We start from the raw sequence: 23,507 nt of genomic DNA, 5'->3' as shown, positions 1-23,507 counted from the left end.
AACCTTACTGCTGTGCTTTTATGGGTTGTAAGGCACAGCATGGAAAGCTATTGAACCTCAACTACCATTGTTATAGTATTTTGGTCTTGGATCAACATAAACATAGTAAGTTAGCATAATAAGGTTGGTCAAATTTTGTTTTACTAAAGTTTTTGTTTGTGTTGTTAGGTACAATTGCAACAGAAAAGTAATGAAATAAAAGCATTCAAACTGCAAATGCACCCCACTATTTAGCAATTCATCATGCATCAACTTTGAGGTCAAATAAAACCACAGGGGTTGTATATTATATTCATGTACAAAATATCCTATTTTGCTTGTCCAGGGTTTCTTCCTCCACTGTTGTGTACAGCACTCATGTCGTAAATTGAAGTTGTGATTTTAAAATAAAAATGTTTAATGGTCTCGATTTAAATTATCTTTGTTGGCAGCGATTGGGACTGAATCAATATTTAGTTGGACCAGTACTTGTATGTGTAGGATTATGTGGTAGGCTATGTTTTTGATCCAGCAACAAAACTCCAAGTCCGCAGGGTCTGCAGCGTCACTAAACGGTGATCAAAGCTTATTGGATAAAATGCTAAACAACACTTATTGTGGTTGAAAGGGAGTTATGTCATCTGATATACAACCACTGAAAAGCCACTGGCTCCAGCACATAAACTACAGATCCCAAATCTTTAGCAATTGCGACTACTCAAAGAATGGTATTGGTCAGTGCCCCGGTGACAATAAGTGGGAGGATCCCGGAAAAAAAATCCACAAATCGGAAGTGAAGGCCGGGGCAGCCGATCTTAGTGACGTTTTGGACAGAAACTAATCGAAGTCAAAATAGAGAGGATTTTGGGACACGGGGGGCATACGAAGAATAAGGTGGAGTGTGAATTTGTATCCCATAATCACCGGTGAGGCGGAAATCATTAATTCTAGTCTGGATTCTCTGTTTGAAATTTTACAAAACCGACCTGACAACTGACTGTCGACTGTCCGAGTGGTCTCGTAGTACGCGTTAGCTAGCCAGCTACTGTAGCCAATGATTCTGGTTGTTTTGCTACAGTACCTACTACCAGTACTACTAGTGCTACTAACGCTAACTGTTGGTTAGCTTAGCTAACGAGGCTGATCAATATACTAACATCTTCATATACCGACTTGGTGGCTATATAAGAACATCTTAATCGAATTAGGAAGTGTTATATATAATTATCCATTTCTGTCTTACACCCAGCCATGGCTAACGTTACAGTGGGTAGGTAGCTCGCTAGAGCTATATGTACAGTAGACTGGCAGCGCCAGGAGCAATCTTTTGAGTGCTATTATTACTTGCTACAGTAGCCTAATGGCTAGCTAACAGTACCAGCCCTCGTACTATCGCCTCCACCTACTAGTACCTAAAGGTATGTGCGAACGAAGTTATCCTTTGGCTAGCTGAACAGGTTAGCACATATTGAATTATTTCATCCTAAATATAAGTTATCTAGTGCTAGCTATCCCAATGCACCTCTGTCTGTAATGTAGCTATCTAGCCTTACTTGCTAAACCAGATAGCTAGAGTTAGCTAAATAGAGCTAGCTAGGACGTTTAATTGGTTTGCCACCTAACGAGATATTTTGTGGGCAGGCTAGCTAGCGACTGTTTAACACCAAGTCTAGTGGCTATATATATTAATGTATGCCTATGCTATGTATCTTCCTTGACTCAGTCATGATCAGTGCGCGGTAAACGCGTTTGATGACAGTTGTACAATGAATCAGCTACCAAGTACATGTGATTAATCAGCTAGCCTATTGGCTAATGATAGTAAATCGACTACAGACTACTTCGCGGCAGCAGAAGGAATATGGCACATTTTTTAAAGTCTTACATGTTCATGGTATATTTTTAATAGGGTTGTCCGTGCAAATGGCCTCCTGTAATGTGTTTGGTTGTTAGTGATGTAGCCAAAAGAACATGTGTGTTTTTGTGATCAAACTAGTTAGCCTTGGTAACTGGTTTGAAAGTTTAATTTGACAGCAATGGTAGATGGGTAGGCTAGCTATGAGGAAGTTGGACACTTGTGGTTTTGTTAGTAAATTAGCCAGCTAGCTAGATGGACGTGTCCTGTGCACTTTGCTGTGCAGTTTATAGTTTTATTGGACCTTTGAGACAGATTTTCAGAAACTTGTCAAAGCTGCTTCCATGTTATGAATGGGACTTTGTCCCACCCCACTTAAATATACAAGTAGACAAACTGAATATATAATCTGTATGTGTGTGTCCATGCATACTTGAAACTTAAACATACAATCACACACAGCTTCCTTTTGCTTAGTCAGGGTATCTGGTTGTGGTGCCTCCACCCACTCCAGCCTGCATGCTTTAGCTCTGCTACAAGGATTACAATGTAAAATGCAGTTATCAGAAGGCACAAACTCAAGGGTACAAGTAATGCTCAAGGTGTAGCTGTGTTTGCAATGATGGGAAATGGCCCATATTCTGAATGTTATACTAAATACAATTGGACAAGGGTCTTGTTGACCATACACAAGCTACTGCCATATAACATGGAAACTGTTTTCATGACCGCGTTTACAAAGCAAACATCATTTAAATAACTTCACAGTTGTTACCAGGTTAATTAAGTTGAGCTTCTCACAATTCCCAGTTTTAAATGTCAACGGGCTGAGGCCTACTTGTGTGCTGTGGTAGATTGCAAGAATCTTATGAATTAATTTGACATTGGTTAAATCCAGTAGCTATACAGGGTCAGGCCTGGTTCTTAGTGTGAAAGTGGTTTAAGAGTGCTTTGAAATGAATGGATCAATAATATAGACCCAAACATGAGGAATGACAGCTGGTAAAGGGACAGTGGGACATGACTTAGACAACATGTTCATGTGACTACTTGTTTCTAGGTAGGTCAAATTAAGTCTGTGTGGCTTGTTGTGTATACATGATTTGCAGGAATTTATGACTAATAGGGTGCCTAGTTGGAAGTATGAGTCTGTGCATGTTGCCAACATATTGCATTCATATGTTCTATGATTGTTCGTGGGGTGCCTTTCTGCATCTTGCTAAGTGCTTGGATATCATCCTGACAGGTTCTGTATGAATATTTCACAATCTCCCTCTTGCCGCCTCCTCCTTCTGTGACCCGTCTGCCTCTCTGCCTGTCTCACTGACACACTTCACTGTGGTTCCAGGGCCCATTAGAGAGGCCATTAACCCAGCATCAGGGGAAAGCTGCAGTTTCAGATGCATGTCTGTCTGTCAGTGTAAGACACCACAGCCCCAGCATGCCTAGACCTGAGCGAGCCATCCCTGTCTAACCGTCGAAGTCTGCTCGACGTTAACCCTTAGAGGGGAGAGGAGAACAGAGTACAGCAGAGTTTTGCAGAGTCTTCATGAAGTACTCATCAACGATGCAAACCTATTTTTGAAAATAAATCACAAATATATATATTTTTTTATTCAAAAAATATTTTTAATGCGTTAAAAAAATATTTGCAAAATGTTTTGTAGAAAATATTTTTGTTTTACTACAGACACACCAAGAATTGTGTTGAATGAAACCTTATCCTTGACTGTAAACAGAAGATGCTTTCAGTTTCAGTGTTGCTGCGTATCAGCAAACACTGCACTGCTTGCTTATCCAACGTCTCCTGTCAGTCTTCCCACCCTTTTATCCTGTTGTTTCTTATGAAGTCATCATCCTGGGGCTGAGAACTCTCTTCTCCCTTGTGTCGTTATGCCTTGTTTTGATTTGGCTTAGGCCTAGGGCACTGAGCCTGCTGACCACCACCATTTGTCTTTATTTGCTCAGTTTGTCAAAACTGTCAGTCACAATTGCTGTTCCCGCTTGAAACACCAGAGGCAAGGTAGGCATATCTAGTAAAAAAAAAATGGCCTCAAAACATTTGTTCTAGAATGATTTCCATTCGTCATTCGAATGAAAGGTTTATTTTGAGAATGGCTGGACACTTCTTTAGAAATGGGAAAGTTATCAAGTAGTTTGCACATTTCTCTTGGCCTTCCTGCCGTGTTCACAGCTTCCTCACGTACTACGCAGAGCGTAAGAAGGTGAAACCTCAGCTTTCTCATTGGTATTCTGATGAATAACAGCCTGTTGACCCATTTGAATAGAGGGGTTGTTTCACCCTCCAGCCTCTCTGTGGTCTGTCAAGGAATACCTCAGAGTGCAGGGCCATGTGTAGGCAGTCGTCCAGGTCCTGGCTTTTGATGTGTACTGGTCTGTGGGGCCTTTTCCTCCCAGGCTGGTTAGGCTTCTCGCCCACAAATGTGATCTCCTATCACATGCTGAGGATTAGACCGGGGCCAGGCTGGGGCAGAGGGCCAATGGGCTAATGCACCCCTTTCCAGTCAGCCTCTCTCCTGTCTGCAGCCTGACTCTCTCTCCAGTGTCATGCATTTGTCTTTGATCTGTATTTCCTGTGACAGTGACTCTACTTTAAATGTTATGTTCTCCTCCTCACAGTCCTTTTCACTGTCGTCTCTCATCAAACTTTTGTTTGCTCTGTTTTTCTTATCCAGGGTATTTTTAGCTTAACCCTAATTCAGCGTACAACATTAAACCGAAAGATCCATAAAACCTACGACTAAAAGATCAATCTCGTTCAAATCTGTATTTGAGCTTTAAAAAATGCACAAGACTGCTTCATGCTACTCCTATCTTCACTTCCGGTTGCGAGAAGAATTACATTTCCTGTCCCTCCGGCTGAGCAAAAGCAGACCCACTTGACCAATGTAGATCACTGAAGACAAAAACAGTTTGTTTAGTTGATGTTTAGAACGATTGGACGATGGCGGCCTTAGTTTGGCAGATATGAAAAGATAGTCATGAAAATTAAATAAACAAATGATGCAGTTAGATGTAGCTTGGAGAGGTAAATAGGCCTGTGACTCAGGAGACGGCCAGAAGTCTCAGTTCCTCTATGGAGACTTTCAATGTCATTCCTAGGTCTGTGTGTGGTCTTCAAAATGATTCAAACATGCCTTGGATTGGATGCCTAGCTAAAATGGTGTCTCTTGCTAAGCACATATAATAACTGGTTGTGTTCACTCATCCTGTCTATAGGACTAGTGCTGCATTAGTTTGGATGATAAAAGGGTATGTCCACTACCAGTTTAATTTTTTTAGATGAAATTAAATATAATTCAGTGATTAGCTTCTGTCTGAGAACAATTGTAGTTTCAGTTAGACACTGATAACATGATGCTGGCTAGGCATCCGTTTTAACAACACCATCAAAGCCGATGTCTGACATATAATAATAATAATGTTTGTTAATAAAGTTTACTGTTCTACTTTGCTGCACAATTGGCTATTGTTTACATGTACTGTGGGGAAATGCCTAACATTGCCTTGCATCTTTTTAGGTCTTAAAGGTGAAGAGCCCTACCTTTTGGCCTCCTCAGTGTCCACCTTTGACAGTTGACAGCTTCTCCCAGCCTGCCTCAGCCCCTCCCCAGCCCCGTCTCCAGCCTCCGCTCCAGCCTCCGTTCAAGCCCTTTCCACTAACCTCCCTCAGGCCTCCACATCCACCCAGAGCTGCCCCCACCTCCAGTCTTCACCGAGCCGTCAGATCAGCACCATGGCAGGTCGAGGAGGACCGGCGCGGACCAACGGCGCAGCTGCGAGCAACAAGATCTGCCAGTTCAAGCTGGTGCTGCTGGGAGAGTCAGCGGTGGGCAAGTCTAGTCTGGTGCTGCGCTTCGTTAAAGGCCAGTTCCACGAGTACCAGGAGAGCACCATCGGAGGTAAGCGGCCCCAGTCGTCCGATGTTTACATTAACGTTCAGTCATTTAGCAGACGCTCTTATCCAGAGCGACTTACAGTAAGTACAGGGACATTCCCCCGAGCAAAGTAAGGTGAAGTGCCTTTCCCAAGGACACAATGTCATTTTAAACGGCCGGGAATTGAACCGGCAACCTTCTGATTAAAAGACGATTCCCTAACCACTTAGCCATCTGACCCCAGTGGACCGCTATTAGCCTAAACCTGTCAGCTGTTTTTCTGTTTTTTTTTTCTCCTGTATCTCAGTTGTTTGTTTAAAATCAAAAAGATCAGCGGCGGAAAAGATATAACCCTAATTGGGCCTCATTGAGCTTTGGCAGCGCCGTCCTTGGCAGGTTTCAAGGCTTGCTCTGGGGCAGGAGCTGCAGAACCACTTTTTGGGAGCTAATCACCTGACCCTCATGTGCAGCCAGGTCTGTCACCCTGCCAGAAGGAGTGGAGCGTTGGGTTTTTCGACAAGTCTGAACCCCAAATAGCTGTCCAACGTTTTGGTTTGAAACTCTCTATTCCTGTCGGACACTTTTTTGTACCTCTGCTTGCCCCTGAGGAAGCAGAGGATTGGAGGGCACTTTAGACAGGAAGGAAGTGAACCAACAATGGGGTTTCCTGTAAATGCTGTGCTAATAACTTAGCATATGTAGACCAATCAAATGATCTTTATGGGTAAGGTTTAGAAGTCATGTTTCTTTAGTAGATATAAAGTTTCTAACTTCAAAGATTTGGCTATAAAGTTTCTAACTGCAAAGATTTGGCTAGGTAGCTAATGTGTAACTACCCTATGCTTCACCCAGTGTTCACTGTACAGCCAGATGTGCTGTATGCAAACTGTCAAGGATGTGAACTGCTACTGTGATCCGATTTGAGGGAACATTCCCACCTTCCATGAACGCATTTCCTCTTCATATCATATGGAGCGTATATTAGTGCATCCTGGCTTATCTGAAGCTGTAGAGACAGGATGCTTGGTGCTTACTCTAGCCAATGACTTGCCACGAGTCAGCGTTTTTTAGGGGTATAAACCTGTCGTCAGCTGCCTGGTCAAAGATCAGCTGGCTTAAAGAATTCAGGGCCATGAGTGCACTTTTTCTTCTGTCATGTGACACAATGGCTTGAATAAGCACACCCTCTCCCTGTGTCATGCTTCACAGATCTCTCTCTCAGGCTCTCTCTCTCTTTTTTTCTACCTTTCTTTTCTAAATGCAAATGTATTGTCTAGGCTCAGTGTGAAAATGTTGTTTATATTCAACATTGTCCTCAAAAACATTTATTTTGCAAGCTCAGGTTTTCAAGGTTTTAGTAAGCCCATAAATAATATAATTTCCTCTCACTCATAACTTGAGTTCGAATTTTGGATTGGAGTTGCTTTCAAAAAAAACAAAACCAACAACATGTTAAGGTTCTGCTCTCGTCACCTTAATACGTCTCCCCATCGTGTCTTCTCCCTAGCGGCCTTCCTCACACAGACGGTCTGTTTGGACGATACAACGGTCAAGTTTGAGATCTGGGACACCGCAGGGCAGGAGCGGTATCACAGCCTGGCGCCCATGTACTACAGGGGAGCCCAGGCTGCCATCGTGGTCTACGACATCACCAACACAGTGAGTCATTTGACGTGTGTGAGGGCCTTCCTAGCAGGTGCCTTCCTTCGGCCCAGCGTTGATACAGCCTCAGTTGATGATTAGTTGAAAACTCGAGTGGTGACAGACCTTTGCTCTAACCGCTAACCTTTCTTATATGAGACTTGGGAAACACTGATATGAAAATTCTTGACGGCAACTTTGACCAATGTTTTTCTTGAAATTTCTAGCAGTACAATATTTACATTTGAGGGAGAGGGTTGTAAGCATTCACTGATACAACAATAAGGTGAAATTCCTTGTTTATCACAAGTCAGAGTATTACATTCACATAAGCATATCATTGTTTGATTTGAAAATAAAGGTGATCGTTATGATTTGATGGGTCCATTATAACATAGAAATGCAGCAATCTTATCTGCATTATCCTCCAAATTGTACTGGTAACAATGTTATATTCTGAGTTGTACATCGCTTATATGTATAGTGGATCCTTTTGCGAGGCCTTGTGGATTACCCAGGGGTGTAACATTGTCTCCGCAGGACACATTCACACGTGCAAAGAACTGGGTAAAGGAGCTCCAGCGACAAGCCAGCCCCAATATCGTCATCGCACTGGCCGGGAACAAAGCTGATCTTGCCAACAAAAGAGCTGTGGACTTCCAGGTACAGAGGAAGGATCTCTCTCAAAATAACTGCAACCCATGGCATAGTCAATGGTGGTTTCATAATAACGATGGTGGTTTCATAATAACACAAAGACACTTGTTTCTTACGCAGATTGTTGTCCTAGTGGGGTTGTATGTTGGCCATAAAGGTCTGATTGATCTCCCTGGACCTGTCGTTTGTCATTGACAGGAAGCACAAGCATACGCAGATGACAACAGTTTGCTCTTCATGGAGACCTCAGCCAAGACTGCTATGAACGTCAATGAGATATTTATGGCCATCGGTGAGTGTAACACAGCACATTGTTTTTGGTTTGTACGTTTATTTCACAGAGCCAAGTAGAGGATCAATGTTGTGCTTTTCCGCCCTCATTAGCCAAGAAGCTTCCCAAGAATGAGCCCCAGGGAGGAGCAGGGGCTGGCGGCCGGGCCAGAGGCGTGGACCTGCAGGAGGCTGCTCCACAGGGCAGGAGCGGTCAGTGCTGTGGGGGTGGAAACTAACTAGCGCACCAAAGCCAACGGAAGAAAACTCCATCAACCAACCTACAGTATCAACCAAGCAGACCAGACATCCACCAGCTGGCATTCACACCCTATGGTCTGACCAACTACCAAGCACCAATCAACGACAAGAAAACCTGCCCGCTGGCTAATCCACTGTCTGTCCAAGCCCATGGTTTCGGCAAATGATCAGACCAACAGACAAACAAAGCATTTGACCTACATGAAGATACCCAGTTTTAACTCTGCAGGGCATTTTGCAACCCATTATATTTCCAACAATGGACATTTGGTGGTGACACAATAAAACAACACAACAGGCAGGAAAAAATAAAGAAGAAAAGATTGGTGAGGATCAATCGCACTTAATCGGGCCAGCTGCTCGACTTTTTCTCTGTATTTCTGTAAAGAAAAATAAAAAATCTGACGCAACTGGGAGGAATATTAACAGGCTCTTGGCCCTCTCCTTTCTCTCCCTCTCCATTTTCCTCTCTCCTTGTCACTTTATGTACCATAATACTACAGTATTTTGTATAATGTCTCCTCCCACTGTTCAAACTCTAAACCTGTTTAGTTTGGTGGTGGATGGTTGTAGCAACTCACATTCATTTTCTCCAGCCCCTCAACAGTTATTTGAGATAAACGAACGGAGAGGGTTCAGCCCAAAAAGGAGTTTTGAAAATGGACAGTTATTTCCTTCCAGAAATAGCAGTTATGTAGATTAACTGAATTATTAAATTGTTATTACTATTGTTATTATCACTTCTTCTTTTGGCACACATTTTACAGTATGATTTAAAAGGTTAGACCACCTAAGGTTTTCTTAATCTATATCCAACCGTATACATAGTGCATTATTAACATTGTCACCAATCAGTCATTTTAGCATTATTGTAATATCTGAGTCATCCATGTACAAAGAAAAGAAGAAGAAAAAAAAAAAGAAAAAACATAAAATGGATCAAGCAAGATTTTTCTTGACCAAAATCACCAGTTTGTGTATTAAAGACATGTTGCTGTATTTGTATCATTTTCTGCAACAACAAAAAAATATAACCAATCAGTAGCTATTGTGAATACAATACCTTCCCAATCTCTACATGATATTTTGTCACCCCCAATTATTTTGTGATGGAATTTTTTTTTTATTTGTGTATGACTTTTTCATGTGAAAATCTCTGGTATTGAGTGCACAGGTTCTGTCTTGTCAGATCTGTGAATTCAGATGTTTTCAGTTTCCTTTTCTCTCTTGTTTTCTTTTTTTTTTTTTTTACTTTTCGTATCAGGAAGGGATTCATTGGACCATTGTTGCCTGCTCTGTTATGACATCAATGACTAGCACAACAAGACAGCTGCCGTTGCTGTGAAGTGGGAGATACGGGGGGTGGGGCAAGGCAAAGAGTATAGAAGCACTGCTTCTATGCTCTTTGAGCAAGGGTAGAGAACGAAAAAAAATGTAATTTTACCAATAAATAACGGGGAAGGTAACTATATGCCTGTCTGTCTTCTCATTTAATATTTTATGAACGATGATTGGCAGAAAAAAACTTGGATTCTGAAATATATATATACAAAAGTTGAATTTGTCATATGTCAATTCCTCAAATGAATTAGTTTCTACTGCAACATCCGAAGACTTGAAACAAGATCCTGAAAACGGACCAGTACGGCTTCAACCAGAATGTGAAGGCGCCGCCTTTTCACCAATAATTGTATTTCGTATTTTGACAAAACGATGCAACCTTACATCTTGTACTGACCGCTGGGAATTTTAAAATACATCTCTTCTTCTAATCGAAACAAGTTTTAACAATATTTATTTCTTAATATTCTGGCGTTGAAAAGACAGCTGCTTTCAGAGCCACACTACAATACCCATACTGCCTCGCTTACATATTAGAGGGGAGAGGTGAGCGACCCGAGTAGGAGAGGAGTCTGGAACTATAGAACGGCCCGTGCAAGCGTGGTCTGCTGCTTTTGATATGTCGGATCCGGCAGTGCAAACCTTGCAACCGCGGCTGCTCCAAGCCCAAACTAGTGGATCGGCCACTGCAACGGTGGGGTCTGCATCAGGAAATACTAGTGACCCTGTCAGACCCGGCCTCAGCCAACAACAACGTGCGAGTCAGAAGAAAGCTCAAGTCCGTGCTTTCCCACGGGCGAAAAAGCTTGAAAAACTCGGCGTTTTCTCCGCTTGCAAGGTAATGGCTAAGCTAGCTAGCTTAGTTCAAAACAAAGCTGCAGGCAACTATTGGTCTGCTAGCTTAATTGCCCTCTTAGCCCCCGTAAATATACCAAAACAAAACGACTACCATTATGCTTCAATCCATCTAGCTAGTTAGCTAGCAATCGTTAGCAAACTAGCCAACATTGTTTATTTGATTGTAGCCTGCTATCAAGTTAGCTAGCTCAGGCTAGCTTACACATATTACTTATCTTTCTAGCTAACTAGGAACTCAGCACTAACCTCACACCAGTTTGTTAATAATAGCCTACTGTCAACAATCTCATTAAATGTGACCTATTGGTGTTATTCTACTTAATGTCATGCTGAGTAGAAAGCGAATGACAACCATAAATGAACCACTTTGGCCCATTGTAGCCAGATAACATAACAATGCGTCAACACACGTATGACAATCGCTGTTCTCAGGCAAGTGACACATGTAAGTGCAATGGGTGGAAGAATCCCCATCCACCATCAGCCACCCGCATGGACCTGCAGCAGCAAGCAGCGAGCCTGAGCGAGTCCTGTCGCAGTTGTGGACATGATCTGGGTACTGAATGTGCACCTGATATTTTATGCCACTTTTTATACACACTGTCAGTTGTCCATGATTAACACTACACGAACAAGGGACCCTGTGTCTCTTTTTACTTTTGTGTGTGACTTAAGTGAACTGTTCTAGAGATGGCCATTAATGAACTGTCAAACTCGTTGCTTCTCTGTCTGGGTAGCGGACCATGTGTCCCACCTGGAGAACGTTTCTGAAGAAGAGATCAACAGGCTGCTGGGGATGGTTGTGGATGTGGAGAATCTCTTCATGTCTGTGCACAAGGAGGAGGACACAGACACCAAGCAGGTCTACTTCTACCTCTTCAAGGTATCTGCTATCCTCCCAGCCAAACCGACACAAAACGACAGACGTAACCACACAGTTGTTGTGTTTGCCTGGTTGTCTTAATTGTAGTTCTTCTGTTGTTTTCCTCGCTAGCTGTTGAGGAAATGCATCTTGCAGATGAGCCAGCCCCTGGTAGAAGGGTCATTGGGAAGCCCCCCATTTGAGAAGCCCAACATAGAGCAGGTAAATGTTTACGTTTCCACGTCCATCAGCCATATACTACTACACTAATACAAAACTGTATTAGCATGCAACATTGTAAAAGGCACATTGTTTGATGGTAGGATTGCTAAGTTATGTTTTTTTTTTTTTTTTTTTTTTTCCTCTCTCTCAAGGGAGTGTTGAACTTTGTTCAGTACAAGTTCAGCCACCTGGCACCAAAGGAGAGGCAGACCATGTTTGAGCTCTCCAAGATGTTTCTCCTGTGCCTCAACTACTGGAAGCTGGAGACGCCCACACAGTTCCGACAGCGTTCCCAGAAGGATGACGGCACTGCCTATAAAGTGGACTACACCAGGTGTGTTTGTTTCGGATACTGCTCAGCAGATGTTTCAGCAGGGGGTCAGATGGCTGAGCGGTTAGGGACTCAGGCTATTAATCAGAAGGTCGTTGGTTCGATTCCCGGCTGTGTCAAATTACGTTTTGTCCTTGGGCAAGGCACGTCACCCTACTTGCCTCGGGGAGAATGTCCCTGTACTTACTGTAAATCACTCTGGATAAGAGCGTCTGCTAAATGACTAAATGTAAATGTAACGTCTTCAATATCGCTATCCGAGTGTTATTCATGAATGCGTTGCTCTGTTCTGAATGGACATGTTTCTTGTGTTTGTGTCTTAGGTGGCTGTGTTACTGCCATGTCCCCCAGAGTAATGACAGCCTGCCACGCTATGAGACCACCCAGGTGTTCGGCCGCAGCCTCCTCAAGTCCATCTTCACGGTGACACGACGTCAGCTCCTGGAGAAGTTCAGAGTGGAGAAGGACAAGCTCCTGCCTGAGAAACGCACCCTCATCCTCACGCATTTCCCCAAGTTGGTGCAACCAGTCTTTCTGCTTTTCCACCACAGCTGCCATGTGTTCACCCATATCAAACATTTGAGGAATCTGAGATGGGCGATGGATGGATGGGTGTGGTTGTGTGTTGCAGATTCCTGTCCATGCTGGAGGAGGAAATTTATGGAGAGAATTCTCCCATATGGGAGGCAGACTTTACCATGCCTGCCTCAGACGGAACACAGCTGGGCCACCAGACAGGTAAGGGGGAGGGGGTGACCCCTGGGTGACCAGCTCCAAGGGCAGAATCATGACACGATACCAGACCTCTGCTGCTCTCAGTTTGTTACTGCACATCTTGTATCTGTTACTGCACACATATTTAATCATTTGTTTTCTGACTAACTCTGGTAGTGATCAGCCCAGCTGCAGTGTCTGGCTCGCCCTCCTTTACCAAGGGGATGAGCAGTGGCTCCTCGCTGGGCAGCTTAGGGCTGGAGGCAGGGGCTGCAGAGGCCCCCACAGGTCAGGGTCTGGGTTCTTACTTGTCTTCTTAGTACATTCCTGTTCTAGTCAGTGCCTATTTTGACATGTCCCTCTCTGGTCTGTTTCAGGGGAGAAGAGGAAGTTGCCGGAAGCTCTGACCTTGGAGGACGCCAAACGTATCAGGGTCATGGGCGACATCCCCATGGAGCTGGTGAATGAGGTCATGATGACCATCACTGACCCAGCTGCCATGTTGGGGCCAGAGGTGAGACCTTTTCGACTCCTCATAGTTCTCTGGTCACACGAGAGTTTCTGGAGACATTAAGAACCACAACCTTTTGCGAAGACGAGGTCAAGCTGACACTTGTCATGTGTCTCCAGACAAACCTACTGACTCCTAACGCTGCCCGGGATGAGACTGCCAGGCTGGAGGAGAGGAGAGGCATCATTGAGTTCCATGTAATTGGGAACTCACTTTCCCAGAAGTCCAACAAAAAGATCCTGATGTGGCTGGTGGGCCTCCAAAATGTGTTCTCCCACCAGCTACCCCGGATGCCTAAAGAGTACATCACACGGCTAGTGTTTGACCCGTAAGTTGCCATGACGGTTCTCTGCATGGCGCTTAGTCTTGTGTCTTTGTTGACCGATTCATTCAATCTTTCCTCTCATCCAATGTCCGCAGGAAGCACAAGACCCTGGCTCTCATTAAAGATGGCCGCGTGATAGGGGGCATCTGTTTCAGGATGTTCCCCACCCAGGGCTTCACAGAAATAGTCTTCTGTGCTGTCACATCCAATGAGCAAGTCAAGGTATACACTAATTAACATGAATGAAGTTGTTTTTGATTTGTGACTGGATGTGTACAATTCTGTGTTTTTTTTCTTCTCCGGACTTGATTCATGATGATGTTAGGGCTATGGAACGCATCTGATGAACCACCTGAAGGAGTACCACATCAAACACAGCATTCTCTACTTCCTTACATATGCCGACGAGTACGCCATTGGCTACTTCAAGAAGCAGGTACAATGTAGTACAGATTGATATACTTTTTTTTGAACATCCCTCCCCCATCTATTCACCATTTTGTCCCTCACCACTTTTTTGTTGTTGTTGGTCTTCTCAGGGTTTTTCCAAAGACATAAAAGTGCCCAAGACTCGTTACCTTGGTTACATCAAGGACTACGAGGGGGCCACTCTCATGGAGTGTGAACTCAACCCCAGGATCCCATACACGGAGCTCTCTCACATCATCAAGAGACAGAAAGAGGTGACCGCACGCCTCTCGGCCTTCCTCCTCTGTGTGCGCGGTCGCTCCTCGTCGGACGGTTCAAAGTATGAAGTCCCGCTTTGTGTTCCCGTCTCTGACAGATCATTAAGAAGCTGATAGAGAGGAAGCAGAGTCAGATCAGGAAGGTGTACCCCGGCCTCACCTGCTTTAAGGAGGGGGTCCGGCAGATCCCCGTCGAGAGCATTCCAGGCATACGTAAGTGTGTTCTCGTCGGTGGGCACAGCGGCCCATCCTAGACGATCTGCATGGCTTGGAATGAATTGTGTCCCTCATTTAAACTTGGTTTATTTCCAGGAGAGACAGGATGGAAGCCTAGTGGAAAGGAGAAAGGGTGAGCTGAAAGCTTGTTTTGAGGGAGGGAAATATCGTGTTGGCACTGCAGTCATGCTGAATATTCCCAGCTCAAATGTCATGAAATGGACGTCCGTGTCTTGTAGGAAGGAGCTGAAGGATCCTGACCTGCTGTATAACATGCTGAAGAACCTCCTCGCCCAGATCAAGGTAAGATCCGACCTGACAGAGACTGGTGCAGGAAACCATGCCCCGTTTATTAAGCCCCTGTTGTGTGTCTTTGCCAGACTCATCCAGACTCCTGGCCCTTTATGGAACCAGTGAAGAAGTCCGAGGCTCCAGACTACTACGAGATCATCCGCTTCCCCATCGGTGAGTATCGCCTCAGGGTCATTCGCCGTCTGTCTAAGCATCGTAGTACAGCCTGCGTTATGCTAACAAATACCACGCGACTCAGAACCTCACATTGAAATGGAGCCAGCTCTGAGAACTGTGGTCCTCTGTGCTGGTGTGCCCCTTCAGACCTGAAGACTATGACCGAGAGGCTGAAGAACAGATACTACGTGACCAAGAAACTCTTCATCGCAGACCTGCAGCGCATCATCACCAACTGCCGCGAGTACAACCCCCCTGACAGCGAGTACTGCAAGTGTGCCAACACCCTGGAGAAGTTCTTCTACTTCAAGCTGAAAGACGGAGGCTTGATCGAGAAGTGATTCCAGGGGAGGGCTGTCGCGTGCAGCTCTGTGGAGGAGCAGCGGGCACGCGCGTCTCGCTCTCTCTCGCCCACTCGCTGTCTGGCTCGCTCTCTTACACACATTCAGAGCAGACGCATGGGAGCATTACTAGCCATTCTGAACTTTAATCTCATGGAGTTATTGAGTGTGTGTGTGTGTGTGTGTGTGTGTGGGGGGGGGAGGGGGGGAGAATGATGTATGTTATCGATGATTGAAGGGATAATGTGGTTTAGGAAACGGCGTTCCAGAAGAAAAATGGTGTTTGCCAGTAAGTGTCAATGTTTTTGTGCACCCTCTCCGTTCTGTTCCTCTTTCCTCTTCACTCCCACTCTGTGTGGTTTAGAATCCAAGCTCAGTCTGACGAGCTCAGTTTACGCAAGTCAATCAACGACTAAGACTGAATGCATATTGCAATTGATGTACCAAAATGACCGGTTCCATTGTAGCATAAATCATCAAAACTCAATTTCTTCATGTGAGTTACCCTCAAGTTGCAGGGCAGCCTTCCCCCAGGGCTGTACCCCCCCCCATCAGAGTTAGTAGAGGGTCCTGGCGTTACTTCAGTACGACTGACGAGGCGACCGTGGCTCCTTAATGCACAGACAGATGAGTGCTTTATTTAGGTAACAATTGTTACTTTCACAGGATACTGGATCTAAGGACCTAAGCCGCTGTTGCCTTCCGTTACTGACATACACTTGAAAAGAGGCCAATGTACTTCAAAGGTATTACTGCAAAGAGCCCAAGAGCAAGGGGACGGTCAGGTCCTGCTCGGCCTCCTCACATAGACACAGGTCCAAAATCCACCATCGTATTTGTGCAGTGGGGATAATGATTAGAGAGCTACAGTAAAACGCGTACTGTAATTGAAGTGTTTAGAATCACTTTTCTTTCGAAAGTATTGGCCAGTATGTGTTTTTTTGTGTTAAGGATATTAGATGTACAGGTGACAAAATATAGGTCGTAGAAGGCGTGGATTCAAATATTTCTTTTTCCGGATGGTTCCAAAATTCCCTCAAATGGTGGGATCCAAACATGACTGTAAAAAACAAAACATGTTTTCTAATTCCCCTGGCTGTTCTGCCCAGTAGTCCGTGTTCACCATGTCGTCCTGCTGGTTGTGCTGCTGCCATTCTTGACGCACAAAACGTTTCTGGTTGTGTTTCTACACTCCATGCTCACTGACTGCATCGCTGCGTGGTGGAGATCAGTGGATTTATACAATACAGACGTTATATCCAATTTAAAATGGCCATGGCCTAAAGCCACACAACACGTAACAATTGGGTCAGTGATTGTAGTCCTCATCAGAAGCCTTGTTCGCTGTTATCTGCCAGACGTTAATGAGAAGTGACTTGTCTGTAGCGACTGAGCCTGCTTGCTGAGTGTCCACTGAAGTGTGTGTGTGTGTCTGTGTGTTCATTTTGTACTTGAATCATGACTTGCTTCGAGTAACTGAAGTGATGTCAACGTTGCGTTATTCAGGGTTGTCAGTTATGTATCCCTCAATCTACCTATGCTGCATTTAAAACCTAAAATATGGACAGTCAGAGTGAAATGTTATGACTGAGGACTGCTACAGTTTCATTAGTTATGGTTTGAAAGCTATTTACTGTAATATTGTTAATTGAAATAAAGATCTTTTATAATAAAATAATTGTTTTTCATGTTAGCTGGATTATATCAAATGGCATTAATGTATTCACAAAACAATTGTTATTCTTATATTTTATTTACTGAAATATATTACTTTTAATGTTTTTACATTCAATTGATGGTACTTTATTGGTAAAGTGCTTCTACAACAATGGGTAGGTTTTTGCAATGTTTGAGAAAGATGTGTACGCATGGTTTTTTAGGGTAGTTTAGAAAACAATCCTTCTTGGTTAGTGGGAGACTCCCAGTGTGGCAGGCTTTAGGTTTTGTTTTCTTGGTAGTTGGCACTATGAGACTAATGGGGCCCTCTTACAGGGCTGCTAGGAGGCTGTAACTCCCAAGGCCTGCTGCCATATGAACTAAAATGTTATCTTTGTGAACAGATTGCAAAGACTTCATGACAACTTATATAAGTGCTACCGAGCTATTGTTATTGCTGAAAAAATATTTTTTAAATAATCTTTTGCAACCACGAATCCAGACAGTGTCACTTCAAAGTGCTCCGTTTTGATTGTCTGTTCGGAGCCTCCTTAGAAAGGGCCCTCCTTTGCCTGTGATCGGTGAGGCTTTCGGTTTCGTTTTTCTGTATGGGTGTCAAGAAGGGTTGGGTTAAATGAACCAGAAAAAGTCCTCTGTCCTTAATGCAGAGGCAGCAGAAGGACTTGAAGGACTTAAAGAAGACTAGAGTCTAAGCACCACTGTCAGACACACTAGCTGGGCTGATTTACTAACTGTTGGTTACAGTCCGCTTCTCTCTCTCTCTCTAGTTCCAGCTGTGCGTGGAGCAAGAAGTACATTAGAATGGCAGATTGTGGGCTGTATGACTACCAAAAGGAGGTGGTTCAGAGGGCCCTCCAGAGGGAGAACATCATCATCTGGCTTCCCACCGGCGGAGGAAAGACCCGTGCTGCAGTCTATGTGGTCAGGAGACACCTGGAGACCACCCCCGAGGCCAAGGTGGCTGTGCTGGTCAACAAGGTATGCCTGCTTGAATGAGGAACTGCCATGGTTACGTACTCGCAAAACACTCACAAAAATGTATTTCTGAAATGAGGAGGATTTTTGTCCAGGTAGCCTGTCTGTTCTCTCCCTCTAACCTTGACCTAAAGTACTACTGATAATAATTGACCGCTGATGTTTACGATCGACCTGCTGTGTGTTTCAAAGGTTCATCTGGTGGACCAGCATTACAGCAAAGAGTTCAAACCCCACCTGGGCCGTGATTACAAGGTGGAGTCTGTCAGTGGGGACAGTGACGAGAAGGACTTCTTTGGCAGAGTGGTTAAGGACTGTGACCTGGTCATCTGTACGGCCCAGATCCTGGAGAATGCCCTGATCAACACAGAGGATGACAAACATGTTGAGCTTACAGGTGAGTCATTCATTCAAAATCAATAACCACAAGACTATCGGATTCTGCGATTCATGTGTTTGAAGGTGTCTTGAGGTGGCCCGTTGTGGAACTGTGAAATGACTCTTGTGACGTCCTAATTGATTCGTTGATTGCTGAGATCAGTGACACCTTCGCTTCATTTGGTTCAAGGAGCCATGTGCTTAGCACCGATACCTAGTACATAACAGTAAGCATGGCTCTCATCCCACCACAGACTTCACCCTACTGGTCATTGACGAGTGCCACCACACGCATAAGGAGGGGGTGTACAACACGATCATGCATCGCTATGTGGAGAAGAAGCTGAAAGGCGAGAGGAATCTGCCTCAGGTGCTCGGCCTCACCGCCTCTCCTGGAACAGGGAAGGCCAAAACCCTGGAAGGAGCTGTGAAGCATGTATTGCAGGTGTGTAGGTCTGTCTGTCTGTCTCTGTCTGTCTGTCTGTCTCTGTCGGCCTGTCTGACAGTCTGTCTGTCTCACCCAGATCTGTGCTAACCTGGACTCAGCCATCGTTTCAGCTGAAACCCATGCCACTGAGCTGAAGAAGAAAGTCCCCAAACCTAAGAAAAGGTTTGACATTGTCGACAAGAGGCCCGAGGTGAGCCAACCATGTCCGTCTCGCTGCGGTTTCTTCTTTTCCTGCCTGGACGTTATTTGAACGGTGAGTTAAAAGGCACAGTGTGGTGGTTTGGCCCTCAGGATCCCTTTGGCGACCACCTGAAGTGGATGATGAAGCTGATCCACGACTTCATGGACTTGGGGGCAGCCTCCCAGCTGAGGGAGGTGGGCACACAGGAGTACGAGGCAGACGTGGTCCTTCTGGAGCAGAAGGGTGAGCAGTCCTGTGCATTCATGCGATCCTCGCAGTAAACAACAGAACTGCACCAAGTCCAGGCTGTCCTCACCGTCACATTGGTCCTGTTTGTGTCTGTTGTTTGGTTTTGTGGTGCAGGTGTATTTGAGGGAAACAGAATTTTGGCCCAGTGTGCCCTCCACCTGCGACGGTATAACGACGCCCTGCTCATCAACGACACGGTCCGCATGGTGGATGCCTTCCGTGACCTGGAGAGCTTCTACGACAGCAAGAGGTCCTCAGCCATCGATGGAACAGACTTATTCCTGCAGGGCCTCTTCGAGGGTGAGTGCCAGGGCTTCAGAAAGAGACACTCTTTTCTGTTGCTTTCCAACAGGACATCCACATCTTGTGTGTGTATGTGTGTGTGTAGAGGTGCTGTATCAGAAGTCTGACAGTTCTTGCCTTGGTCCTCTACAGAGAACCAGACAGAGCTAAAGAGCCTGTCAGGGAACCCCCTCTATGAAAACCCCAAAATGGCTAAACTTCAGGACACTCTTCTGGAGCAGTTTGGAGCCAAAGACAAATCCAGAGGCATACTCTTCTGCAAGACCCGTAAAAGCACCAACTGCCTGAATGACTGGGTCCTCAACAACCGGGCCCTACAGCGATCAGGCATCAAGGCTGCCATCTTGACTGGAGCGGGAAACGGCATCAATTATATGACCCAGGTACTCTCACATTACACAAGGTCAAGAGTGCTGTATTGATTGGTTAGTTAAATAGTGCAACCAATGAACCTCGTTTGCGTGTGCCTTTGTGTGCCTGTGAATGCATGCCTGTGTGTGTGTGTGCATGTGGATCTTTTTTTGCAGAACGAGCAGAAAGAGACCATCCGTAAATTCCGCGAAGGCACCCTCAATCTCCTGATCGCCACCAGCGTGGCTGAGGAGGGTCTTGACATCCCAGAATGCAACCTGGTGGTGCGCTATGGCCTGCTGACCAATGAGATTGCCCAACAGCAGGCCAGTGGGCGAGCTCGGGCCAGTGACAGCGTGTACTCTGTGGTGGCCCAAGCTGGGGGGCGGGAGGAGCGCAGGGAACGCACCAATGAGCTCCTGGAGGAGTTAACAGGCCGGGCCATCAGACAGGTCCAACAAATGGGGGAACGCGAATTCCGCAAGAAGGTGAGACGGGTTGTACCTGCACTATTTCTGTTGGCAAGCCTTTTGTTTCTCACACGGCCCATCTCCCTCCAGATCACTGAGATCCAGACAGAGGCGGTTCTTGCCAGTCGGTTGAAAGACCAGCTGAAGGTGAAGAAGCAGAGTCGCTACCGTGCCGCTGAGATTCAGCTCGTGTGTCGAAACTGTTTCAAGGCTGTGGCTTGTGGAAGTGACATCAAGCTCATTGACAACACACACTACGTTAACGTCAACCCCGGGTTTGAGTAAGCTGTCCTGCCTTTGCACAAGAACTTCTCCAGTAGTTTGTCCTCCCTTGTTTGAGGATCCAGTATATGTCAACGATGAATTAGTGTGGACCGTTTGGCGCTAACCGGTGTGTGTGTGTGTGTGTTCTCTTAGGAGGCATTACAAGGCTGGTGGGAAGGTGCGCCTGGACAGACACTTTGAGGACTGGGAGCCGGGTAGGGTGATCAGCTGTGCGACCTGTAGCAAGGCAAGACTGGTCTCCTCTCATTCCCATATCCCCCCCTACACGCTCTTGGGTGTCAGTCTGCTTGCTTCAAACTAAATATTGACGTGTGTTTTGTCACGTGTGTGTTTTCACAGGAATGGGGAATGGAGATGAAGTACAAGGAGGTTGCTTTGTTGCCCAACTTGGCCATCAAAAACTTTGCCATGGAGACTCCAGGTGGGAGAGTCCTTGGCAAGAAGTGGAAGGATATTCAGTTCACTGTTGAGGACTTCAACTTTACACAGTACTGTGAGACCAAGTACCCCGATCTCCTGTCAGAATAATGCTTTGGTGCACTCTTGAGGGTTTTATGGTTTATCAGGTACATTTTCGTATTTAAGCATTTAGAGTATTTAAGGGTTGTAGCAAGAGGGGAAGGTTGTGTGCAATAACTCAATGTTTTCAGACGTTATTATATAGGATTATGTTATGTGTGTATGTGTGTGTGCGCAAGTGCATCTGTGCAAATGTGTGCTCAGTGTGTGTGTGTGTGTAATCTTAAACACTGTATACATTCTGAGATAGGGTTGTTCCCTTCTGTCCAGGCATTTCTTAATGCTGGAGGCTATGGTTTAGCAGTATGCTGAAGCTTGTTAGACAATGGTCAGGGTTAGAATTAGCATAACAGCTTTGTTTACGCCTTAGGACCTATGGCTGTCCTTCTTGCCTCCCTTTCTGTGCAATATGGGTGTTTTTTATGGTCTATTGCTGCCATTAGACACGAAAATGCATGAACTCACATAGTCACTGTCCTCACACAGTTATTGCCGAAATGCAAATTATAGAGACTATTTTTGTGGTAGCACTCATCATAACATTATGAACTTGTTGATGATTGAATGTTTGAATACAATTAATATATTAAATATACCTTCACAATGATGAATCATGGTTAGCAGCACATCGTCATGTCTGTGTGTCTTTGTGTCGTTTATTATTGAGCTATAAAATACCGTCCTTCCTTGTTACTACATATCTTACCACTGGGTGGCAGTCTAGGCTTACTAACATCTTAGTGTCTCTTCCCACCAGAGGGAGCTTTGTTTACACATGGGGGGGTTCCTTCCAGGCAGGATATGGAGAACATAGGAGAATATTCAATGTTATTTTGATGGAGCCAAAGTCTTACCGAGATCCCATTATGTTTGGCTGGGAATAAGGGATACCAAAACACATACATGGCTGTGTATTCATTTCAACTCGGTACAGCACAACCCCTGTTGGTAGTTGGTAGTTTTATTGTCCTGCAACACAAAACACGATATTTTGGGGACTTTGTTACCAGCTGTTAAATTTAGACCGACTGAATTTAGCTAATTACAGGATTGTGGCCATTCCTTGCTCTCTTTTCTTACCGAAACAATTAACTTTTCATCTCAGTGCAATGTTTTTGTCAAGAGCTGCATTTCTGCCTGGATGAAAACGAATATGTACCAACACAAACATACATTATGAAACACTTCAGGGTAACCCGTAATTTCATAGCAGCAGTCTTCCAGCTTCCAGAAGTAAACTCACCCATCAAAACATCTGACTGCCTGGCTTTCTGCCTTCCTTCCATCCTGTTTGCCTGGCGGCCTTTCTGCCGGTCTGTCTATCAATGTGTTGGTTTGATTTGGCCCGTCTGGCGTGTCAAAAATCTCCACAGATCTATGACAGCTGTAGGCTATGTCAGAAGCTGCTGTGCTGGGGCAGTTAAGGACTTATGTCTAACTACAGGGCCCAGTCCGGTGGCATCCACGATTCAGAGACAGACAGGAAGGAAAGGAAGAAGCGAGCATGATTTGACTTAATCAGGCTTGGGCACTATAATCATGTGTGATTATTTTTTTTGCTGGTACTCACTTTGTGAATGTTACAGTAATTGCAATTAGCTCTTAGCTAGTTTGCATGGGAGTGCGTGTGTGTGTGTGCAAATATTTTGTGTATCAAGCATTTCTTGACAAGAGGGACAAATACAGAAGGGAATGAAGAACACAAAGGCAGGGTAACGGACTGTGTCTAACACATCTCTTTATATACCTAGTCACACTTTCACAAATTCCCACATACAGAACAGAAGCACATTTAACTCAATGGTACTGCACAAGTAGGAATTTAAACAAACACACACACGCAAATGTCACTTCGGCTGTACATGGCGTCCCTAAAGAACTTTGGCAGCCAGCTTATCCTGCTGGACTGTGTGTTCCACCGAGTGACCTGGTGCGTCTGGTGTTTCTGCAGACAGGGTCAGGTGGCGGGTACATCAGCAGCCTTATTCCCATCACACTGCAATGGATCTAGTTACCATTAGCTTCAAAAAGCTCAATATGGTCCCATAGTAGGCTAGGTGTTGTCATTCGCCATGTTTAGTTCAAAGAGTCGCGGGTTCTTTCAGGAATTTAGGTATGGTTATGATTCAGAGGGGGTGATCCACTTGACAACTCTCTCGAGCTATGGCATTTGGCCTCAGTCATCACAACAGCGAAACACTATCAGACACAACAAGACAGCATGTTTGGTCCTG

At 45.0% G+C, this 23,507-nt stretch overlaps 3 protein-coding genes across 4 annotated transcripts; all 3 read left to right on the top strand.

Moving 5' to 3' along the window:
* Positions 1-752: 752 nt before the first annotated feature.
* On the top strand, positions 753-10,033 carry rab5c (RAB5C, member RAS oncogene family). 2 transcript variants are annotated; one of them, XM_084676596.1, is made up of 6 exons: positions 753-905; positions 5,377-5,757; positions 7,241-7,392; positions 7,915-8,037; positions 8,230-8,323; positions 8,416-10,033. In XM_084676596.1, the coding sequence occupies exons 2-6, from the start codon at positions 5,592-5,594 to the stop codon at positions 8,538-8,540; spliced, it is 660 nt and encodes a 219-aa protein (XP_084532722.1). In that variant the 5' UTR covers positions 753-905; positions 5,377-5,591; the 3' UTR covers positions 8,541-10,033. The 2 variants fall into 2 exon arrangements, with proteins under 2 accessions (XP_084532722.1, XP_084532723.1); XM_084676597.1 differs by having other exon boundaries at positions 760-873.
* Positions 10,034-10,166: 133 nt separating this feature from the next.
* Positions 10,167-17,115, top strand: kat2a (K(lysine) acetyltransferase 2A). Its single transcript, XM_084676595.1, has 18 exons — positions 10,167-10,741; positions 11,194-11,317; positions 11,499-11,644; positions 11,756-11,845; positions 11,998-12,179; positions 12,500-12,691; positions 12,808-12,914; positions 13,068-13,178; positions 13,268-13,404; positions 13,521-13,729; positions 13,822-13,948; positions 14,052-14,162; positions 14,266-14,409; positions 14,511-14,625; positions 14,725-14,761; positions 14,868-14,931; positions 15,009-15,093; positions 15,244-17,115. The coding sequence occupies exons 1-18, from the start codon at positions 10,523-10,525 to the stop codon at positions 15,435-15,437; spliced, it is 2,394 nt and encodes a 797-aa protein (XP_084532721.1). The 5' UTR covers positions 10,167-10,522; the 3' UTR covers positions 15,438-17,115.
* Positions 17,116-17,711: 596 nt separating this feature from the next.
* Positions 17,712-21,900, top strand: dhx58 (DEXH (Asp-Glu-X-His) box polypeptide 58). The gene is made up of 11 exons (XM_084677901.1): positions 17,712-18,092; positions 18,282-18,486; positions 18,722-18,912; positions 18,992-19,105; positions 19,207-19,339; positions 19,460-19,645; positions 19,781-20,031; positions 20,176-20,487; positions 20,560-20,750; positions 20,887-20,980; positions 21,094-21,900. The coding sequence occupies exons 1-11, from the start codon at positions 17,916-17,918 to the stop codon at positions 21,280-21,282; spliced, it is 2,043 nt and encodes a 680-aa protein (XP_084534027.1). The 5' UTR covers positions 17,712-17,915; the 3' UTR covers positions 21,283-21,900.
* The last annotated feature ends 1,607 nt before the right edge of the window (positions 21,901-23,507 follow it).

The sequence above is a fragment of the Hypomesus nipponensis genome, chromosome 17, assembly GCF_054491055.1.
Source record: "Hypomesus nipponensis isolate SF chromosome 17, ASM5449105v1, whole genome shotgun sequence".
Lineage (NCBI taxonomy): Eukaryota > Metazoa > Chordata > Actinopteri > Osmeriformes > Osmeridae > Hypomesus > Hypomesus nipponensis.
Note: the sequence above shows the minus strand (reverse complement) of the source record. Positions and strands in the feature narration are given on the sequence as shown.

Excerpts from the sequence above, each read along its gene's own strand:
- rab5c (XM_084676596.1), top strand. The coding sequence starts at position 5,592 with ATGGCAGGTCGAGGAGGACCGGCGCGGACCAACGGCGCAGCTGCGAGC. Across the intron at positions 5,758-7,240 it reads CCAGGAGAGCACCATCGGAG|CGGCCTTCCTCACACAGACG; the intron begins GTAAGCGGCCCC and ends TCTTCTCCCTAG. Across the intron at positions 8,324-8,415 it reads TGAGATATTTATGGCCATCG|CCAAGAAGCTTCCCAAGAAT; the intron begins GTGAGTGTAACA and ends CGCCCTCATTAG.
- kat2a (XM_084676595.1), top strand. The coding sequence starts at position 10,523 with ATGTCGGATCCGGCAGTGCAAACCTTGCAACCGCGGCTGCTCCAAGCC. Across the intron at positions 11,318-11,498 it reads CAGTTGTGGACATGATCTGG|CGGACCATGTGTCCCACCTG; the intron begins GTACTGAATGTG and ends CTGTCTGGGTAG. Across the intron at positions 12,915-13,067 it reads ACAGCTGGGCCACCAGACAG|TGATCAGCCCAGCTGCAGTG; the intron begins GTAAGGGGGAGG and ends TAACTCTGGTAG.
- dhx58 (XM_084677901.1), top strand. The coding sequence starts at position 17,916 with ATGGCAGATTGTGGGCTGTATGACTACCAAAAGGAGGTGGTTCAGAGG. Across the intron at positions 18,913-18,991 it reads CTGTGAAGCATGTATTGCAG|ATCTGTGCTAACCTGGACTC; the intron begins GTGTGTAGGTCT and ends TGTCTCACCCAG. Across the intron at positions 20,751-20,886 it reads AACGTCAACCCCGGGTTTGA|GAGGCATTACAAGGCTGGTG; the intron begins GTAAGCTGTCCT and ends GTGTTCTCTTAG.